The 18,521-nt window shown below is 42.5% G+C and overlaps 1 protein-coding gene across 2 annotated transcripts in view; it reads right to left on the bottom strand.

The window, feature by feature from the left end:
• Zfat (zinc finger and AT-hook domain containing) overlaps nucleotides 1–18,521 on the bottom strand; it is a 184,462-nt gene that overhangs the window by 54,408 nt on the left and 111,533 nt on the right. For both annotated transcript variants that reach the window (XM_051159571.1, XM_051159572.1), the window contains exon 11: nucleotides 16,307–16,395. In XM_051159571.1, coding sequence (XP_051015528.1) covers nucleotides 16,307–16,395 — 89 coding nt within the window. The remainder of the gene's footprint in view (nucleotides 1–16,306; nucleotides 16,396–18,521) is intronic.

Below are 18,521 nucleotides of genomic sequence, written 5' to 3'. Positions count from 1 at the left end.
ATAGGAGAGGGCCAACAGGAACTTGCAGTGAGCTGCCACTCTATGAAGGCGCCAGGGAAGACCTGTCAAACTGATAGCCTCATACTTAAAGCAGTATTGGTGCTCGGAAGCTTATTTTTTCAGGGAGCAAAGGCCTGACTGTGCTAACAGAACATCTGCAGATAAAGGAACTAACTCTGGAGCCAGCTGGACTACAGACTAGAATTACTGCTTTCTGCATCAGAGGGCCCGAAGACCAACTGCAGGTTTACAAACTCACTGGGAGTCCCCAGAGGACTCATAATAAAACTGATTACAGATGAAAAGAACAGAGCAAGGTAGAAACATATGAGGCAAAGGCTAGGAAAAGCCAGGTGCAAACATCTAAGAGTTTTCTTCCAATGTTCCATGGGGGGCATAGTCATAGTCCCCAAAACAAGTGAAATGAAGGCAATCAGAGATGCTCCTCGGGAGCCAGTCCCCACACATTTTGCGGTGGGCACTATTGACATGGGCATTTTCTTCCTAACACATACCCGAGCTCTAGGAAAGAAGACAGGTCTGCAGTGTAAACCGTATCTCTTGCACAGTGAAAGCAGAACAAGTTCTTACTGGGCAAGGTGCCAGGAACTCATGAGTCCAAATTCTCACGGACTGACCAATAAAGCCAGCCTTCTCATAGGAGCTGCTGAGCCTGCCTCACTGTCTCTTCTACACAATACCCCACACTGAAACCACTTACTCTTCTGATACCAACTAGTATTTACGCAAGACTCTATTTTTAATTAATTTATTCATATTACATCTAGGTTGTTAGCCCTTCCCCTGTTTCCTTCCATTCTCCCCTCCCCTATGTCTGTGATTGATGGAGACCTCCTCCCCCTATATATGCTCTTAGAATATCGGGTCTCTTCTTGGTAACTTGCCATCCTTCCTCTGAGTGCCACCAGGTCTCCCCATCCAGGGGACGTGGTCAGAAAAGGGGCACCAGAGTACGTGTGAGAGTCAGATCTCACTCTCCACTCAACAGTTTAATGCCTATATTCTCCTTGGATGGTGCCTAAGTTTGAGGAGGACCCCAGGACCCAGATCTGCCTGTCATAAAGTTCTTCTTGTAGGACCCTGTGAGTCCTACTATCTCCCCTTTCTTCCATGCTACTCTTGCCTAAAGTCTCAGTAGGATGTCCTCTCCTCTGACCCACTTTCTTGGTAAGTAAGTTTTTCATGGTACGTATCCCTTGAACTAGTGTTTTGATATAAGTGAGTATATACCGTTTGTCTCTTTTTGCTTCTGGGTGAACTCACTCATTATGATAATTTCTAGATCAATCCATTTGTCCACAAATTTCGGGAATTCCTTGTTTTTAATAGCTGAGTAGTATTCCATAGTGTAAATGTACCACAGTTTCTTAGTCCATTCTTCTACTGAGGGACACTTAGGCTGTTTCCATGTTCTGGCTATTATGTATAAAGCAGCTATGAACATGGTTGAGCATATGTCCCTGTTGTGTGGTAGGGTATTTTCTGGGTATATTCCAAGGAGTGGGATAGCTGGGTCTTGAGGAAGCCCTATTCCCATTTTTCTGAGAAAGTGCCAGATAGATTTCCAAAGTGGCTGTACTAGTTTGCATTCCCACCAGCAATGAAGGAGTGTTCCTCTCTCTCCACATCCTCGCCAACATGTGGTGTCATTTGAGTTTTTGATCTTAGCCATTCTGATGGGTCTAAGATGGAATCTCAGTGTCGTTTTGATTTGCATTTCTCTGATGACTAACGAGGACGAGCATTTCTTTAAGTGTTTCTCGGCCATTTGATATTCCTCTGTTGAGAATTCTCTGTTAAGTTCCAAGCCCCATTTCGCAATTGGGTTGTTTGGTTTTGTGGGGTTTAATTTCTTGAGTTCTTTATATATTTTGGATATTAAACCTTTGTCAGATGAAGGGTTGGTGAAGATCTTTTCCCATTCTGTAGGCTGTCGCTTTGTTCTGCTGACAGTGTCTCCTGCCTTACAGAAGCTTCTCAGCCTCATGAGGTCCCATTTATTAATTGTTGACATTAAGGCCTGGGCTGTTGGTGTATTGTTCAGGAAGTTGTTTCCTGTGCCTATGTGTCGCAGGCTCTTCCCCACTGTTTCCTCTATCTGAATTAATGTCTCTGGTTTTAAGTTGAGGTCTTTAATCCACTTGGACTTGAGTTTTGTGCATGGTGACAAATAAGGGTCTAATTGCATTTTTCTACATGTAGACATCCAGTTAGACCAGCACCATTTGTTGAAGATGCTATCCTTTTTCCATTGAATAGATTTGGCTTCTTTGTCAAAAATCAAGTGAGCAAATGTGTGTGGATTCATCTCTGGGTTTTCAATTTGATTCCATTGATCCACCAGCCTATTGCTTGCCAGTACCATGCTGTTTTAATTACTGTTGCTCTGTAGTACAACTTGAGATCAGGTATGGAGATTCCTCCAGAGGATCTTTTATTGTATAGGATTGTCTTTGCTATTCTGGGTTTTTTATTTCTCCATATTAATTTGAGAATTGATCTTTCAATATCTTCAAAGTATTTTGTAGGTATTTTGATAGGGATTGCGTTGAATCTGTAAATTGCTTTTGGTAAGATGGCCATTTTTACTATGTTGATTCTCCAGATCCACGAACAAGGTAAATCCCTCCATCTTCTCATGTCATCTTCAATCTCTTTCTTCAGAGGTTTGAAGTTTTTTTCGAATAAGTCCTTCACTTGCTTAGTTAGAGTTACTCCTAGATATTTTATATTGTTTGTGGCTATTGTGAAGGGAGTAGTTTTTCTAATTTCTTACTCTCCCTGTTTGTCATTTGTATACAGGAAAGCTACTGACTTTCTTGAGTTTATTTTGTATCCTGCCAATTTGCTGAAGGTGTTTATAAGCTGTAGGAGTTCTCTGGTGGAATTCTGCAGGTCATTATATACACTATCATATCATCTGCAAATAGGGATAATTTGACTTCTTCTTTTCCCATTTGGATCCCCTTGATCTCCTTTTGTTGTCTTATTGCTCTGGCTAGAACTTCAAGAACTATATTGAAGAGATATGGGGACAGAGGGGAGCCTTGTCTGGTTCCCGATTTTAGAGGGATTTCCTTGAGTATCTCTCCATTTAATTTAATGTTGGCTGTTGGTTTGTTGTATATAGCCTTTATTATGTTTAGATAAGTGCCTTGTATTCCCGATCTCTCTAGAACTTTAAACATAAATGGGTGTTGGATTTTGTCAAATGCTTTTTCTGCATCTAAAGAGGTGATCATGTGGTTTTTCTCTTTCAGTTTGTTTATATGATGGATTACATTGATGGATTTCCATATGTTAAACCATCCCTGCATGCCTGGAATGAATCCTACCTGGTCATGGTGAATGATGTCTTTGATATGCTGTTGTATTCACTTTGCGAGTATTTTGTTGAGTATTTTTGCATCAATGTTCATAAGAGAAATTGGTCTGAAATTCTCTTTTTTTGTTGGGTCTTTGTGAGGTTTAGGTATCAATGTGACTGTGGCCTCATTAGAAGGAATTTGGCAATATTCCGTCCATTTCTATCTTTCGGAATAGCTTGAATAGTATCGGTATTAACTCCTCTTTGAAGGACTGGTAGAATTCTGCGCTGAAACCATCTGGCCCTGGGCTTTTTTTCGTTGGGAGACTATCTTTGCTTCTATTTCTATAGGCGAAATAGGGCTGTTTAATTTGTTTATCTGGTCTTGGTTCAATTTTGGCAAATGAAATCGATCGAGAAATTTGTCCATTTCCCTTAAATTTTCGAATTTTGTGGCATAAATGCCTTTAAAGTAGGTTCTTACGATTCTTTGTATTTCTTCAGGGTCTGTTGTTATGTCTCCCTTTTCATTTCTGATTTTGTTAATTTGGATAGTGTTTCTCTGTCTTTTAGTTAGATTGGCTAGCGGTTTGTCTATCTTGTTAATTTTCTCAAAGAACCAGCTCTTGGTTTTGTTGATTCTTTGGATTGTTCTCTTTGTTTCTAATTTATTGATTTCAGCCCTGAGTTTGATTATTTCTAGGCGTCTACTCCTCTTGGGTGTTTCTGCTTCTTTTTTTTCTAGAGTTTCCAGATGTGTCATTAAATTGTTTATGTGGGATATTTCCAATTTCTTTATAAAGGCACTTAGTGCTATGAATTTTCCTCTTAGCACTGCTTTCAATGTGTCCCACAAATTTGGGTATGTGTTCCATCATTTTCATTGAATTTCAGGAAGTCTTTTATTTCTTCCCTTATTTCTTCCGTGACCCATGTGTCATTAAGTAGAAAGTTGTTTAGTTTCCACGTGTTAGTATGCTTTTTGTTATTTCTGTTGCTGTTGAAGTCCAGCCTTAGACCATGGTGATCTGATAAGATACAAGGTATTATTTCAATCTTCTTGTATCTGTTGAGGTTTGCTTCATGACCAACTATGTGATCAATTTTAGAGAACGTTCCATGGGGTGCTGAGAAAAAGGTATACTCCTTAGCGTTTGGGTGAAAAGTTCTGTAGATATCTATTAGATCCATTTGCTTCATGACATTGGTTAATGAGGTTATTTCCCGACTTAGTTTTTGAATCAAAGACCTATCCTTGAGTGAAAGTGGGGTGTTGAAATCTCCCACTATTAATGTGTGGGTATCGATGAGTGGGGCAAGCTTTGTTAATAGGTCTTTTACAAATGTGGGAGCCCTTATATTCGGAGCATATATGTTCAAAATCATGATGTCTTCTTGGTTGACTCTACCTTTGACGAGTACGAAGTGTCCATCCTCATCTCTTTTGATTAAATTTGGTTGAAAGTCTATTTTATTCGACATTAGAATGGCTACCCCAGCTTGTTTCTTGTGACCATTTGCTTGGAATATTTTTCCCCAACCTTTTACTCTGAGGCAATGTCTGTCCATGTGGTTGAGGTGTGTTTCTTGAATGCAGAAGAATGTTGGGTCATGTTTATGCATCCACTCCGTTAGTCTGTGTCTTTTTATTGGAGAATTGAGACCATTGACATTGAGAAATATTAATGACCAGTGATTGGTAAGTCCCTTCATTTTTGGTATTTTTAACAGTCAAGATTTTGTGAGGTTGTGATTTTGCAATTGTATAGTTACCTATTTCCTATGTAGTTTTGGTTGTAGTTTGACCAGTTGGGGTGGAGTTTTCCTTCTAGTAACTTCTGTAAAGCTAGATTTGTGGCTAGGTACTGTTTGAATTTGTTTTTGTCATGGAATATCTTGTCTTCTCCGTCAATGGTTATTGATAATTTTGCTGGATATAGTAGTCTTGCCTGGTATCTGTGTTCTCTTAGGGTTTGCAGAAACTCTGTCCAGGCCCTTCTGGCTTTCATGGTCTCTGCTGAGAAGTCAGGAGTAATTCTGATAGGTTTGCCTTCATATGTTACTCGGCCTTTTTCTCTTGCCGCTTTTAATATTTTTTCCTTGTTCTGTATATTTTGTGTTGTTATTATTATGTGGTGGGAAGATTTTCTTTTCAGGTCTATTCTATTTGGTGTTCTGTAGGCCTCTTGTATGCTCGTATGCATCTCCTTCTTCAAACTGGGGAAATTTTCTTCCATTATTCGATTAAAGATATGTTCTGGGCTGTGGAGTAGGCTACCTTGTCTTTCCTCTATCCCTATTATTCTCAAGTTTCGTCTTTTCATGTTGTCTTTTATTTCTTGAATGTTCTGTGTCAGGAATTTTTCAGATTTAGCATTTCCCTGGATAGTTGTTTACAGTTCTGCGATTGTATCTTCAAGTCCCGATATTCGTTCTTCCATTTCTTGCAATCTGTTAGATAAGGCCACCTCTGAGATGCTTGCTTTCTTCACTGATGCCTCTTGATCATGTTTTTCTTCTGTGTGTTCCTGTATTATAGCTTCCATTTTTATCTTCATGTCTTGGACTGTTTTAAAGATTTCCTTCATCTGGTTATTTATATTTTTCTGAAATTCTTCAAGTGCCTCTTTATATGACTCTTCTAACTCTTCAGCCCTCTTGTTTGCCTCCTCCTGCATTTGTTTACATATTTTCTTTGTTTCTTCCATTATCATCTTCTTTACTAAGGACTTGAGGTCATTTTCTTGACTATCCATTGCTGTTAGGTTCTCCAGGCTGTTTTCATGGGGAATGTTGGGATCTGGAGATGCCAAACTGTTTTGGTTTTTGTTAGCGTTCTTTCTCTGTCCTCTTGTCATTTTGATGGCTCTGATGTTGGAAGGTATTTTGTAGTGACCTTCCCTGGTTGAGAGTAGTTAATTGATGACTGATTATGGGTCAGGTGCTCTTGCCTGTGGGGATCAGGGAGTATTTCCTTGGAATAGGTAGGTGATCCGGTTTCACTCCTGGTGATTTTCCTCTGCACTGTGGGCTCCAGGCTGAGCCAGCCAAAGTAGATATCTGTTTGGACTTTACTGCTGTAATTCAGATCAGCAGTTTTGGGACCTAGAATAAGGTCCGCACACAAATGTTCTGGTTGATCCCAGCTGCCTGTCCTTCCTGTGGCTTTGTAGTCAAGACCCCAGGTAGATCAGATCTTCTGGGGGTGTAGCTGTCTTTTAGCTCTGTCTCTATACCCTGTAGCGGTGCCCAACCTCTCCCAGAACTATATGCCTGGAGGGACCAAGGTCGCTCTTGGTCAGCAATTAGACACTGCAAGCAAGACCCTCTTTTCGCCTCCCGATAAAGTGAGAGTGCCTGCCTTGCTCAGGCCAGGATCCCCAGCTGGGCTCTCTCCTTCAGGGAGCAGGGAGCGCAGGACCAGTACCTTGCGGCTGGGTGGTTAGATAGACTAGATTTGTAGAGCTCTGGCAGTCGCCCGCAGAACCAGATCTTCCCGCCGGGCTATGATGGTCCACTCACGCTCTAGGTCAGCAATTAGACACTGCAAACACGACCCACCCACGTCTCGTCTGTCGATAATGTGAGAGTGCCTGCCTTGCTCGGGCCAGAATCCAAAGCTGGGCTCTCTCATTTGGGGAGCGTGGAGCGCAGGGCCAATGCCTTGCGGCTGGGTAGGAACAACAGGGTTGCAGAGCTCTGGCGGAAGCCCGCGGAACCAAGTCTTCCCGCAGGGCTAATATGTTCAGCTATCGCTCTAGGCAAGACCCACGTCTCCCGATAGGTCTGTGGAAGCAGTTCAAGCTGATTTCTCACTGCCTCTGTTTGCAGGCTCAGTCCGCTATGATCGGTGTTAGGTTGGGCCCCGGATGGCCAGTGAGCTGCAGTCCCACTTTAGCTGTCTCTGTTGGGTCCCGTCACCTGTGTTTCCACTCGGGCTAGGCGGGTGACCTCCGCAGTTTGGGGTGGTGTGGAAGGAGGAATCCTAGAGCAAATTCACCCTCTTCACTGAGACTCCTCTGGCTGGGGACTCTGGAAAATCCCCTCCCCAAACAGGGAGTCTGTTCTTTATATACAGGCTGCAGTTTGCATGTGGATTCCGTTTCAGAGTTTGGGGAGTGCGTTTAGCACCTCTGGGATGTTGCTTGACCCAGGGGGGTAGGCCCCCTGTTTGGTCTGCGGCCTTTGGGGCCCCACTCACCTACAGTTCTCAAAGTCTAGCAATCTGTTGCTCCACTTATGTCTCTGGTCTCCTCAGAGTAGATCAGGTATGTGGCTTAATGGTCAGCGCCATCTTGGAAATCCAAGACTCTATTTTGTATCCAAGGATAATACCTAACTCTATTAAACAGTCTAACATATGTAGAGAGAGAAGCAAGACAATGCAAGCTCAAAGTGGGGGAGACTGATGTATAGACATTTCATATGTTGATGTTATCAGAACAAAATGAGAAAATATGTTAAAGGCTCAGGGAAGAAAGAGTGAGTTTGTAGGGACAGATGCAAAACCTAAACAGGAAAAAAAAAAAAATAAAGCCAACTTAAAGAACCAAATGAAAATTTTAAATATTAAAACCCTTTGATAGTTTTACTAATGGCAAATGTGACATAAAGACAAAAGATAATGAGGATGAGGAGAAGCCAAGAAAATAACTGAAACACAAAGAGAAAAAAGAAAAACGACAGGAAGAAATGAGGATGAGAGATCATCTGAATCATGGGTTCTAAGACACCAGCATTGCTGCCCTAAAAGAAAGACAGGGAACAATGAGCCACATGAGTAGTTAAGGAGATGATGGCTGCAAATGGCCCAGCTAGGAAAGACAGCACCTGCACAGCCCAGGACTCAACCAGCTGCAAGCCAGGTGCACACAGCTTTGCATAGCACATGAGCACCATCTGTGTGCTCAAGAAAATTCTTTAAGCTGAAAGAACAGGATATGTGATAGAAGCCCAGACCTGCAAAGAAAGTAGGTTAAGTAGATAGGTAAAATTTACACTTACACCTTCTAATATATTTTTTAATTAATTTTTTAACTTAAAAATTTTAAGAATAATATTTTCAAATGTATGTTTGAAATTTCACTAAAATATTGCTTAATTATTTAAAACAGAAGCAGCACCATGGTGAAGAGTTAACAACTTAAGTAAAAATAATGTAAATGATAATAAAAGTATGTTTGTCAATATAAATATGTTTTGTGGATTTTATTATGTTAATGAAAGAGTGTATTATTTGAAACCACACGTTTAAAAATTAACATCCACAGCAACCACTAAAACAGACAGACACACATACATACACAGACACATTCATACACCACGACACACACCTTCATACAGACACAGTCACAGACACACACACACACACACACACACGTATAGTTAAAAGGTCAAAAAATCCTATATAGGGAAATATTCTCTTCCAAGATCATCAAAACCAAGAAACTGAGAAACTGTCAAATCTAAACAAAACTGTAAATTTTAAGAAAATGGGGGGGGGGTAGGAATGGGAGGATACAAGGGATGGGATAAACATTGAGATGTAACAAGAATAAATTAATAAAAAAAAAAGATATTTAATATAATGTTTTATCCTACTGAAATCCTAAAGTAGGAAAGGGACATCAGATAACAATAAAAGAATGCGGAACATGAGGCTCAGTTAATAATGTGTGGTTTTGGAGCCTTGCAAGCTTCTGCATCAGAACCATGTGGGCAAGGACCTCACTCAAGGGCAAAGACTGGCTCAGGCTCACTGAAAGCACCCTAGGGTTAGAAATTCACCCTCTACACATTTCAAGATCCAATAATGATTGCAGTGCTGACTATAGAGAAGCCAAAGGGTATGGAAGGTGGCAACAGGCCGTAAGGAAAGCTTCTGGTGCCCCTGATGCAGAGAGAATGCTGGTTCCCTTCCCAGGCATCCTCATGACTGTGGCCAGAACTAATAGTTATGCAGTCATTCTGTCCTGTTTTTTCACAGCAGCCCTCCTAAAAGCAGCCTTTGAAATAATTAGATTATTGGTAGATGCTTTCAAAGAGGGGAAACAGTGGCTCAAATAAGCAAAGGAGCCCCACAAAGATCCAATAGTTGGCAAGGAGGGCCAGTGAAGTGGCCCTAATCTTCTTGCCTGAGAACAATTCACAAGACAAAGAAAAGAGTGTTGGTGTCTAGAAACGAAGAAAAAGGCAAATATCTGTGAGACTATTAGAGTAAGTGCCTTATAAACACAATAGAATCTAAACAAAAAGAATATGTGCATGGTCAAACTGGTTTACATCCCTTGCTTTGGTTCTTTTGGAAATTGGCATCATTTTTTGAGAGAGATGGGGGACGGGAGAGGGAGCCAGAATCCTTTGATCACCCACCAGGTACCATGTACCAAGCCCACTGCTCATAAAAATTATGATGTCTTTACTATCTCCAACACAAGAGGGCAGATATCACATCGGCATTTTACAGGTAATAGGATTTACATAAAGAAGTTAAATGGCACAACCTACGAAGGGCACAGCTAAGGAACTAACCCAACCGTTACCTGGTTCTACGTCCTACAGTTTCTAGGATACCCCATTGCTCTGGGTTTTCAATTGCCATGTAGGGTGGTACCCAAGACTAGGAACATGTTCATATTCTGCTCATATTCCACATCGACTTCAGTTTCTAAGACACCTTTTTTTTTTCTATTTCTTATAATGTTATGGCTTTTACTTATATATATCAAGGAGGTGATCCATTCAATTCACACGGCTCAAAATCAAACAGAGGTTGGGGAAATGGCTCCATGGTCAAAGAGCTCTGCAGGCAAATGTGAGATCCAGAGCTCATATACTCAGTACCCATGCAAAAGCCAGGCGGGCATGGCTGACAATCTGTAGTATAAGTGCAGAGGAAGCAGAGGCAAGGGAATCCTAGAGCAAGATAGCAAGGTCTGAGTTCAGCAAGAGACCCTGCCTTAATAGATAAGGTGGAGAGTATTTGAAGCCAACACTCAATGTCAAGTTTTGGTCTGTACAGGTACACTGTATTCACATATATGTGAACCTGCACACATGTGCCCTACCCATACATGCTCACCACTCATGTCACTATAACCCTGTGTCCCCATGTGCTCAGTTCACATTCTTAGCCTCCCCAATAGATGGCGTATCTGTTTACTTTGCATCTATTTTACAGAGCCTTTAAAGTAAACATAAGAAATAGTTTTATTGTTTTTAATCTCCCTTTTGCAGTTTCTTATACAGATTAAATACCTTTCTATTGAAATGAGCAGAGAGAAATGTTTAGATTCTTTCAAAGTTATAAATCATCCTGTTGTACTTTGCTGATTTTGTATTTAACCATTACCCTATACACAGATAAATTTCTAATTTCTGATAAATAACCCTACATGATTATATTTCAAATATCTGCAAGGATCTATGCAGTAGATGAATTCTTACAAGTGACCATTTTCCATCATCTGTCACACACTTGCAGTTGTAACAATTTCCGGTGCACTCATCTCCTTGGGGGAACATACCATTTTTACTCTCATCCATCCTGGCCTTTAGTGGAGTGTGTACTTGAACTCTGATGTTTACTAATATAAGTAAAAAAAAATGGTCTTAGCATGGTTTTGCTGATGTTTTTAATCAATGAAGTAGAACATTTCTATCATGTATCCAAGTTATTCCCTTGTTTGTGATAAATTTTTTACATGTTTGCCTATGAGAAAAGTATTCATAAAAATAAGAGATAAATTTTAAAAAATATGAAAATAATTCTAACTACTCAGCGTTTTCCTTGAATTTTAAAGCTACCTCAGAATACCACTCTAAGGCTTTGATATCTCAAAGTATGTTAAGAGAAATCTCAGCTTCCTTGAATGAATGAGCTAATCAATCAAGTTAGGGAATAATCCAATGAAGAATGGAAAAAGGCTCAACTCTGCAACAATGGTAGATTTAAGCAACCATTTATATATTAGGCTGTGGTTCATACCTAACCTGACTTCCCTATGATATTTATTTAGTCACCTCCTTTGCTGTGCCCCTCATTTCTCTCTTCCTCCTCTCACACCTCCAACAGCAGCACCCTCCACATGCCCACATCTCTCACGATAGGTAAAAGTATAGCACAGTACAGTACATTCTAAGAACTAGTAATTAGACCCAGCTTCACAGGATGTAGGACTCAAGGAAATCAAGAATCTTTAACTCTCAAACTTGATATGTAGTGATAGATGTGACACCATCAAAAAGAAGCATCTTTTTTAGATGAAAAGACAAGATCTCATTTAGAAATAGTCTATTGAAGTTACAATAACAACCTGGCTGGAAACTCATGCTCGCTGGTGTAACAGTGGCATGAATGTCTTGGAACTATCCAACTATTCCTGATTGCATTTAAGCCAGGCAGCAGGCAGTTAGCCATGGTGGCCAGCTACTGTTTAAACCTTCCTGCTCGGGGGCTGCCCATCGCATCTGTTATCCTCTCCAGAACGCCTCTAAAGTCAACAGTACTGACTGTTGTGGGAAGCAGAAGAAGCCCTGAGAGAATCTGTAAGAAGTGGTGTATTGTCACCATGAGCACAGCTATGACAAGGACCCCAGTGCCTCTCAGGCTCATGGGAATGGCAAACCCTTGCTGAGGTCAGGCTCAGTGAATTGGCAAAGCCTTTCCTGGTCCGTGTGTGGATGCTGACAGTGTGTGTGTACAGACAATACGGACTGTAACTTCTTCCTGAGAGTTAGAGCATGAGCCTGTTCCACTGTAGAGACCTTCTCACATAGACTAGCTAAACCTGCCGCGATGGTCAGTTCAGCTATATATAGAATACCCACCACCATGATTCAGGGTTATAGAATAAGCACACTGAGCTCCTGGGCTGCTGGTGTGTCACCATAATAATCCAGCTTTCCTCTGTGTGTGCCTGTTGTTTCTTCATTCCCTGTTGCCTCCGTTATGTCAATCCCTAAGCCGTACAAGGTCAAGGCAGACTGTGCCCTTGAGAATGCATTTTGATTGCAGCCACTATCTGTGATTTCTCAGTGGTGTGATGAGCTTGGCTCTGAACTTTATCACCCATTAGATTTTAGGAGACATGAAAATGCTTCCTGCATGAAGATGTCTACTCTGCGGATATTTATAATAGTTCAAATCGGGAGCAACCAAGGGACTCAACTGTGCAGGGCGAGATTAAATAAAGCATGGAACCCAATACTTCTGCAGCAGGGACAAGGAGTTTATGGGTGTATTTTCATGAAGTGTGAAAATGACTAGGAATACTGAAGGGAACAGCAATGCTTCTAAGTGCATAAAGGGTCCTCTATCCTACCTTCAGCTCTGACTCAGAAGTGAAGCACTTTCAGGAAACCACCAAGGCACTCAGCTATGCCACCGCTCCCAACAAAGCTTTATCAGTGGTAAAGCTGATGCAGTGATTTCCATCAAAAAAAAAAAAAAAAAAAAAATCTCATTTACTGTTGGACTGCAAGCTCATCTTTTTTGAAAAAAAAAAAAAGCTTCAGAAGCATCTAGATTCTATAAAGAAAGCAATTTACAAGCATTCTCAAATCCTATTTAATGAATACTAAATAAATACATAAACAGAACATATGCCATTTTAAAAAACAATCCAGGAATCTGCCTTATTTCAGTGTTTTCTGTCACAAGTTATATACTATCCATTATTAAATTTACCTCAGGAAAAGTAAATTGTTTTCCTTTTGCAAACCAACACCACAAGTTCAGCAGTATCTGCCTGAGGATCCCGGCCCAAACAGAACAGTAGTGAAAAAGAAACCTGAATGTTTAGCAGCATTGGCTACGAGGTCCGCAGATGTGAAAGGAAATCATGTGGGGGAGTATGATTGGCAGCGGTATCCATCTCTAGACGCCCATGTTCTAATGCAGAGACTGTTAAAGGAACTAGGAATTAGGTGGGGATTGGCTCAGAGGTAAGCATGCTTTCTAGCATGTCTGAGACTTGGGTTCACTGCTGTAGCTGAAGAAAACACAGGAACAACTGAAGAACAGAAATTAAGACTAAGGTTACTAATGGCCTGGCGACAGGATAAAGACTCTACTTGGGTTATATAAGTATCGTCACAGGGGTCTTTAAATATTTTATTATTTGAGACACAGTGTTCTACATCCCAAGCTGGTCTTGAACTTGCTATCTAGTCAGAGTTGACCTTGAATTCTGATCCTCTTGTGTCTAACTCCTGAATGTTGGGATTACAAACATGTGCCACCATTTCTGATTTACTTGTTGTAAATTAAGAGTATATGATAGGTGAACACTCTACCACCTGAGCCACTTCCCCAGGACACACAAGTGTGTGTGTATGTGTGTGTGTGTGTGTGTGTGTGTGTGTGTGTGTGTGTTGTGCTTATACATGCTTCTATTCCCATGTGCATGTGGGCATGAGGGCACATGGAGGCCAGAGGCCAATGTCAGGTAGATAACCATCTGCAATCACTTTCTACTTGTGTTCTAAGAGTTCCACACTGAACCCAGAGCTTACCGACTCTGCTAGGCATCAAGATCTAATGATCTTAAGTCAGAGCAGAAGACGTGGAGGAGACATGCTATGTTGTTGGCCTTGAAACAGAGGGAGGGGCTACAAGCCAGGGACTGCAAGGGATTCCAGGAGCGAGGAAAGACAAGGCTTGAAGCCTGGCCTTGCCAACATGCTCATTTCTTTGGGGGGATGGGGGTGGGTCTGTGAGAGATTTCTAAGTTACAGAACTATTAAATATGTAGGTTGCTTCAACACAACTTAGTAGTAATCCATTTTAGCAAGAGGAAATTGACACAGGAGTGAGAGGGAAGAATACAGAGGAGTAATTGCTGCTGACTGGATGATAGTGGCTAGTGTGGAAGAGTCTCATGCGGCTCTGTGTTAGCTGAGAAACCCCACTCAGACAAACGGGCACAGCTGAGCTACAGGGTGAGAGGTCAAGGCTGGCTGTGATGTTCCTCAATCTGCGTGAGTTTCATTCTCAGCTCTGGAACTACTTGATAAAGAGGAACCTGAACCCATGGAGCCTGAGGGAGACCAGTCATGGCTCAGGGTCTAGTTCAGTGTAACAACAGGTCCTGCACTGGATGGAGGAAATAGGTGCTAACTCCTGTGTGGATGCTTAACAGAATGACTCCCACATTCATCTCCCATGCTCCTCAACCACAGTCCAAAATCTTAGAACTGGGAATTTAGTTCAGGACTGAAGGCCACTTCATCTGTTCTGCTCACGACCAGTGAAAACCACCAGATGAATGCAAAGCTCACCAAGGAGGAAGCAGCAGAAAAATTGCTGGCACTGGGCCTAGTTTCTCACCTGCAAAGACAAGGCTGCTTTGGTCCTCTGCTCTTTAGCATGATAAATGCACTAGGTCTTAAAGTGTCATCTCCTGATGAAACACGTTTGCATCCTGAGAGATATGAAATGAACCCTTCATTTTAATTATACACAAATAGGCACAAGACTGAAGACATGATTTGGTCATGTGGTGTTCCAGGTGATATACTGGCTCCATCTCAGCCACCCACATGTACTGTGGACCCCAATCAGCTACCTGAAAGCAGTTTGCAAGGTTGTAGAGATTTCCCAATCCCTCCCTTCTGCCCCCAATCACTGACACACGACAGCAGAAAGAGAACCAACAGTGGGAGGACGCAGTTTAAGTCTGGCTCTTCTGCTTTCTAGATGCTAACAAGTGTCCATCCGCACACTCAGAGAGCTTTAAGTCCTTCAACTACACGAGGAGAAGTCCTAAGAAGTCTGGCAAGCTGGTCTGAGCCCAGGATGAGCTGCTGCAGGGGAAGGGCCTTCTCATCTCACAAATGGCAGACGCAGTCAGCCAACATGATAACAGCAACTGAATTCAGAGTACGTGGCAGAACAGACTAGGGCTGATCAGGTAAATTCAGAGGCTCAGGTTTTGCATCTGACAAACAAGGGGAGCAGTATGTACCATAGGGAGGTCTAAGGTGATAGGTATGTGCCGCATTGCACAAAGCCAGCACCTGAGATGTTCAGTAAGTGAGGGAGCTAAGTGTGGTGACCAAAATCCCCTCCATATTAGATAATTCTATGGAATTTCACAGCAGACATTTTCAAAACACATTGTAGAGCAAAATGATTACAAATCTCTGCATACATACCATCAGAAATCACAATGCCAAGGGTCAAGCTGCCTTAAGTGACACACAGAGGTTTTACTGAAAAAATATACTGGCTCATCTTTCTTCTCCATAATTAGATGAGAGCCTGGCTAAGTAGATACTACCACACACATTGAAGAAACACCGCTTACAAGTATTAGGAAAACATAGAGGGACTCCATCCTCTGAGTCCTGCCACATGCTAGGCCAGTGGTTCTCAAACTGTAGGCCATGACGCATTTGGAGGGGTGGTGTGGAAACAACAGTGCCACAGGGGCTGTATATCAGATAGTTACAATACAACTCATAATAGTAGCAAAACTACACTTATGAAGTAGCAACAAAATAATTTTTGGCTTGCGGGGGGATGGGGAGGTCACCACAACCACAATATGAGGAACTGTATTAAAGGGCTGCAGCATTAGGAAGGTTGAGAAGCACTGGGCTAGGCACTGCAGTGGGTATATCACAGCGCTCTCCCACCTGTAGCAAAGCCTGCCAGGTGGGCTTTATCACACCTGTTGTACCAGGCAATTTATCCGCAGTAATCCAAGATCTGAAGGCTCAGCTACAACTCCCTAAATCTGTACTTTTCCCTGCAACTCCTTCCAGTTTGAGTGCATGCCTTGTCTTTTGTCTACATCTTCTTGAGCACTGTTACTGACTTTGTTTACAAAACACAGAGAAATACTAGGATACTAGTAGAAGAGGGAGCACAAAGTAAACTCCACACACAACAGTGGAAGGGCTGGAAAGCAAAGGCAATGCTACAGTGGTATGTGTCCAGCCAGAATTCCCACTTCCACCTCCCGTGCCCCTTACCTTGAAGGAGGCATGCTGCTCCATGTGCCGCAGCAGCTGCGGCTTCTGGGCTGCTGTGTAGTCACACACCGTGCACTTGAACTGCTTCCCTGGAATGAAGCGAAGGACAAGGTGAGCATTGCCAGGCTGCTAGCGGCTGCATGTAAAGGGGCCATGTACACTCAGGTGTCCCTTGCCAGGTGAAAGAGCAGATTCCCAGAGGGGATCAAGAAGTCAGTGCACAGGTATAAGGCAGCAGGATCAGTTGCCAGCAAGTAGGAGCAGGAATGAGCTCACCATTGAAAGAAGAGAGTAGCCGGCTTTGTCTACGAAGGTTGTGAGCAGCAACAATAGAGCAGGCTCCTTAAAGGGAGAGAAAGGAATGACCATCACCTACAGAGGACACTGAAAAAAGAGAGGTGTTCACTCAAGACATACAGAGGGAGGGGAGGAGAGAGAGACAGACGGACAGAGAGAGAGACAGACAGAGAGACAGACAGACAGACAGAGACAGACAAAGACAGAGACAGACAGAGAGAGGGAGACAGAGACAGAGAGAGCGCAGAACAGGCCATAGCATGGTCAGAAACACAAAACAGCCACATCTTCCTCCTGGAACCGGAAGTATACAGTCTATTGGAAATCAAGAGCTGGTCTAGAGGAGAGGGAAGCGAAACATTGAGGATCTAGGGCATCTCCATGAAGGTGAGATCCTGAGCACCAGAGGAATCTGCAGAAAGACGTTCTACATGGAGAAAGATCACTGGGCAAAGCCCCAATGCTGGTGGGAGAGCGACAACTTCAGAGAAGATCAATGACTTAGCAATATATAAATATTCAACAATCAGGTGAATGGGTGAACATGTTAGAACAAAGAAAGGGCTATGTGGAACACATTTTACTGCTCCTGATAAGAGTAAACAAAATCTCCATTCGCAATCATACAAGTACGTAACCAAACAGAAGTATGGCCTACCTCCTGCGGTAGGAAATGGTCCTGGTGGTGCCAGCACTATAGGACACAACTACTGCCCCAGTACTACAGATCCCAAGAAAATTTTGTTCCTCCGGGGAGCTCTGCACTTCTCCTTCAGACCCGACAAGTAAGACTTCTCTGTAGTTCCTTCTCTATCTTCCTCTGCTCTGCACCCCTGAAGCCAGAGCACACTGAGTAAAGCACCTGCTTCTACCAAGAGAGCCACTAGGTCAAGCCAATGACAAGTGTCACTCTGGTGTTCCTAGATGACTCTACGTCCTGAGACTCGGCTCACAGTGTAGGACGTGCAAACCTTATTCTTTGGCACTACATCACCACCACTTGCTTTGTCTCCCTCACTGGCCACTGAGTACGTTGGTGACAGTACGCACGCCAACCATTCTCTATTAGCCTTTGCTCCATGGTGTTCTAGCCCACACTCTTCTCATTCGGAAGTATCAATGCACACGACTGTTCCCTACAGTTTGGGCACACACTTGCTGCCCAAACCTACACCTTCCCCTCAGATGTCTTCCCTCGGCCCAACATTTGAGAAGTCACCCGCTGTGGCAGTCACTGTTCTATTTCTGTGAGGAGACACTGGGGCTTGCTTACAATTTCAGAGGTTTAGTCCATTGTCATCACCATGGTGGGGAGCAAAGGGGACATAGGCAGGTATGGCACTGGAGAAGTAGCTGAGAGTTCTGCATCTGGATCCGCAGGCAGCAGGAAAACAGAGCAACACTGGACCTGGCCTGGGCTTGAAACCTCAAAGCCCACCCCTGGTGACATGATCGAACTAGGCCATACCTCCTAATCCTCTTCAAATGATGCCATTCCCTGATGACTGACCATTCAAATATATGAATGCTTGTTCAAATCATCACATCCCACTCCTTGGTAACCATAGGCTTGTAGCCAAATCATAATGCAAACTGCATTCAATCCAACTTCAAAAATCCCCATAGTCTCTCACAATCCCAAGAGCTCTTCAAAGTCCAAAGTCTCTTCTGAGACTCATGTAATCTCTTAACTATAATCCCCTGTGCAATCAAAATCAAAACGTAGATGACATACTTCCAATATATAATGGCACAGGATACATTACCATTCCAAAAGAGAGGAACAGGAGCACAGTGGGGAAGTAGTGGATCAAAGCAAGAATGAAAAACCAGCAGAGCAATCTCCAAATCCTGCATCTCCATGTCTGATGTTAAACACTCTTCAGATCTCCAACTATTTTCAGTGTTGCTGACTGCA

This window comes from Acomys russatus, chromosome 17 (assembly GCF_903995435.1).
Source record: "Acomys russatus chromosome 17, mAcoRus1.1, whole genome shotgun sequence".
NCBI classification, from domain to species: domain Eukaryota; kingdom Metazoa; phylum Chordata; class Mammalia; order Rodentia; family Muridae; genus Acomys; species Acomys russatus.
Note: the sequence above shows the minus strand (reverse complement) of the source record. Positions and strands in the feature narration are given on the sequence as shown.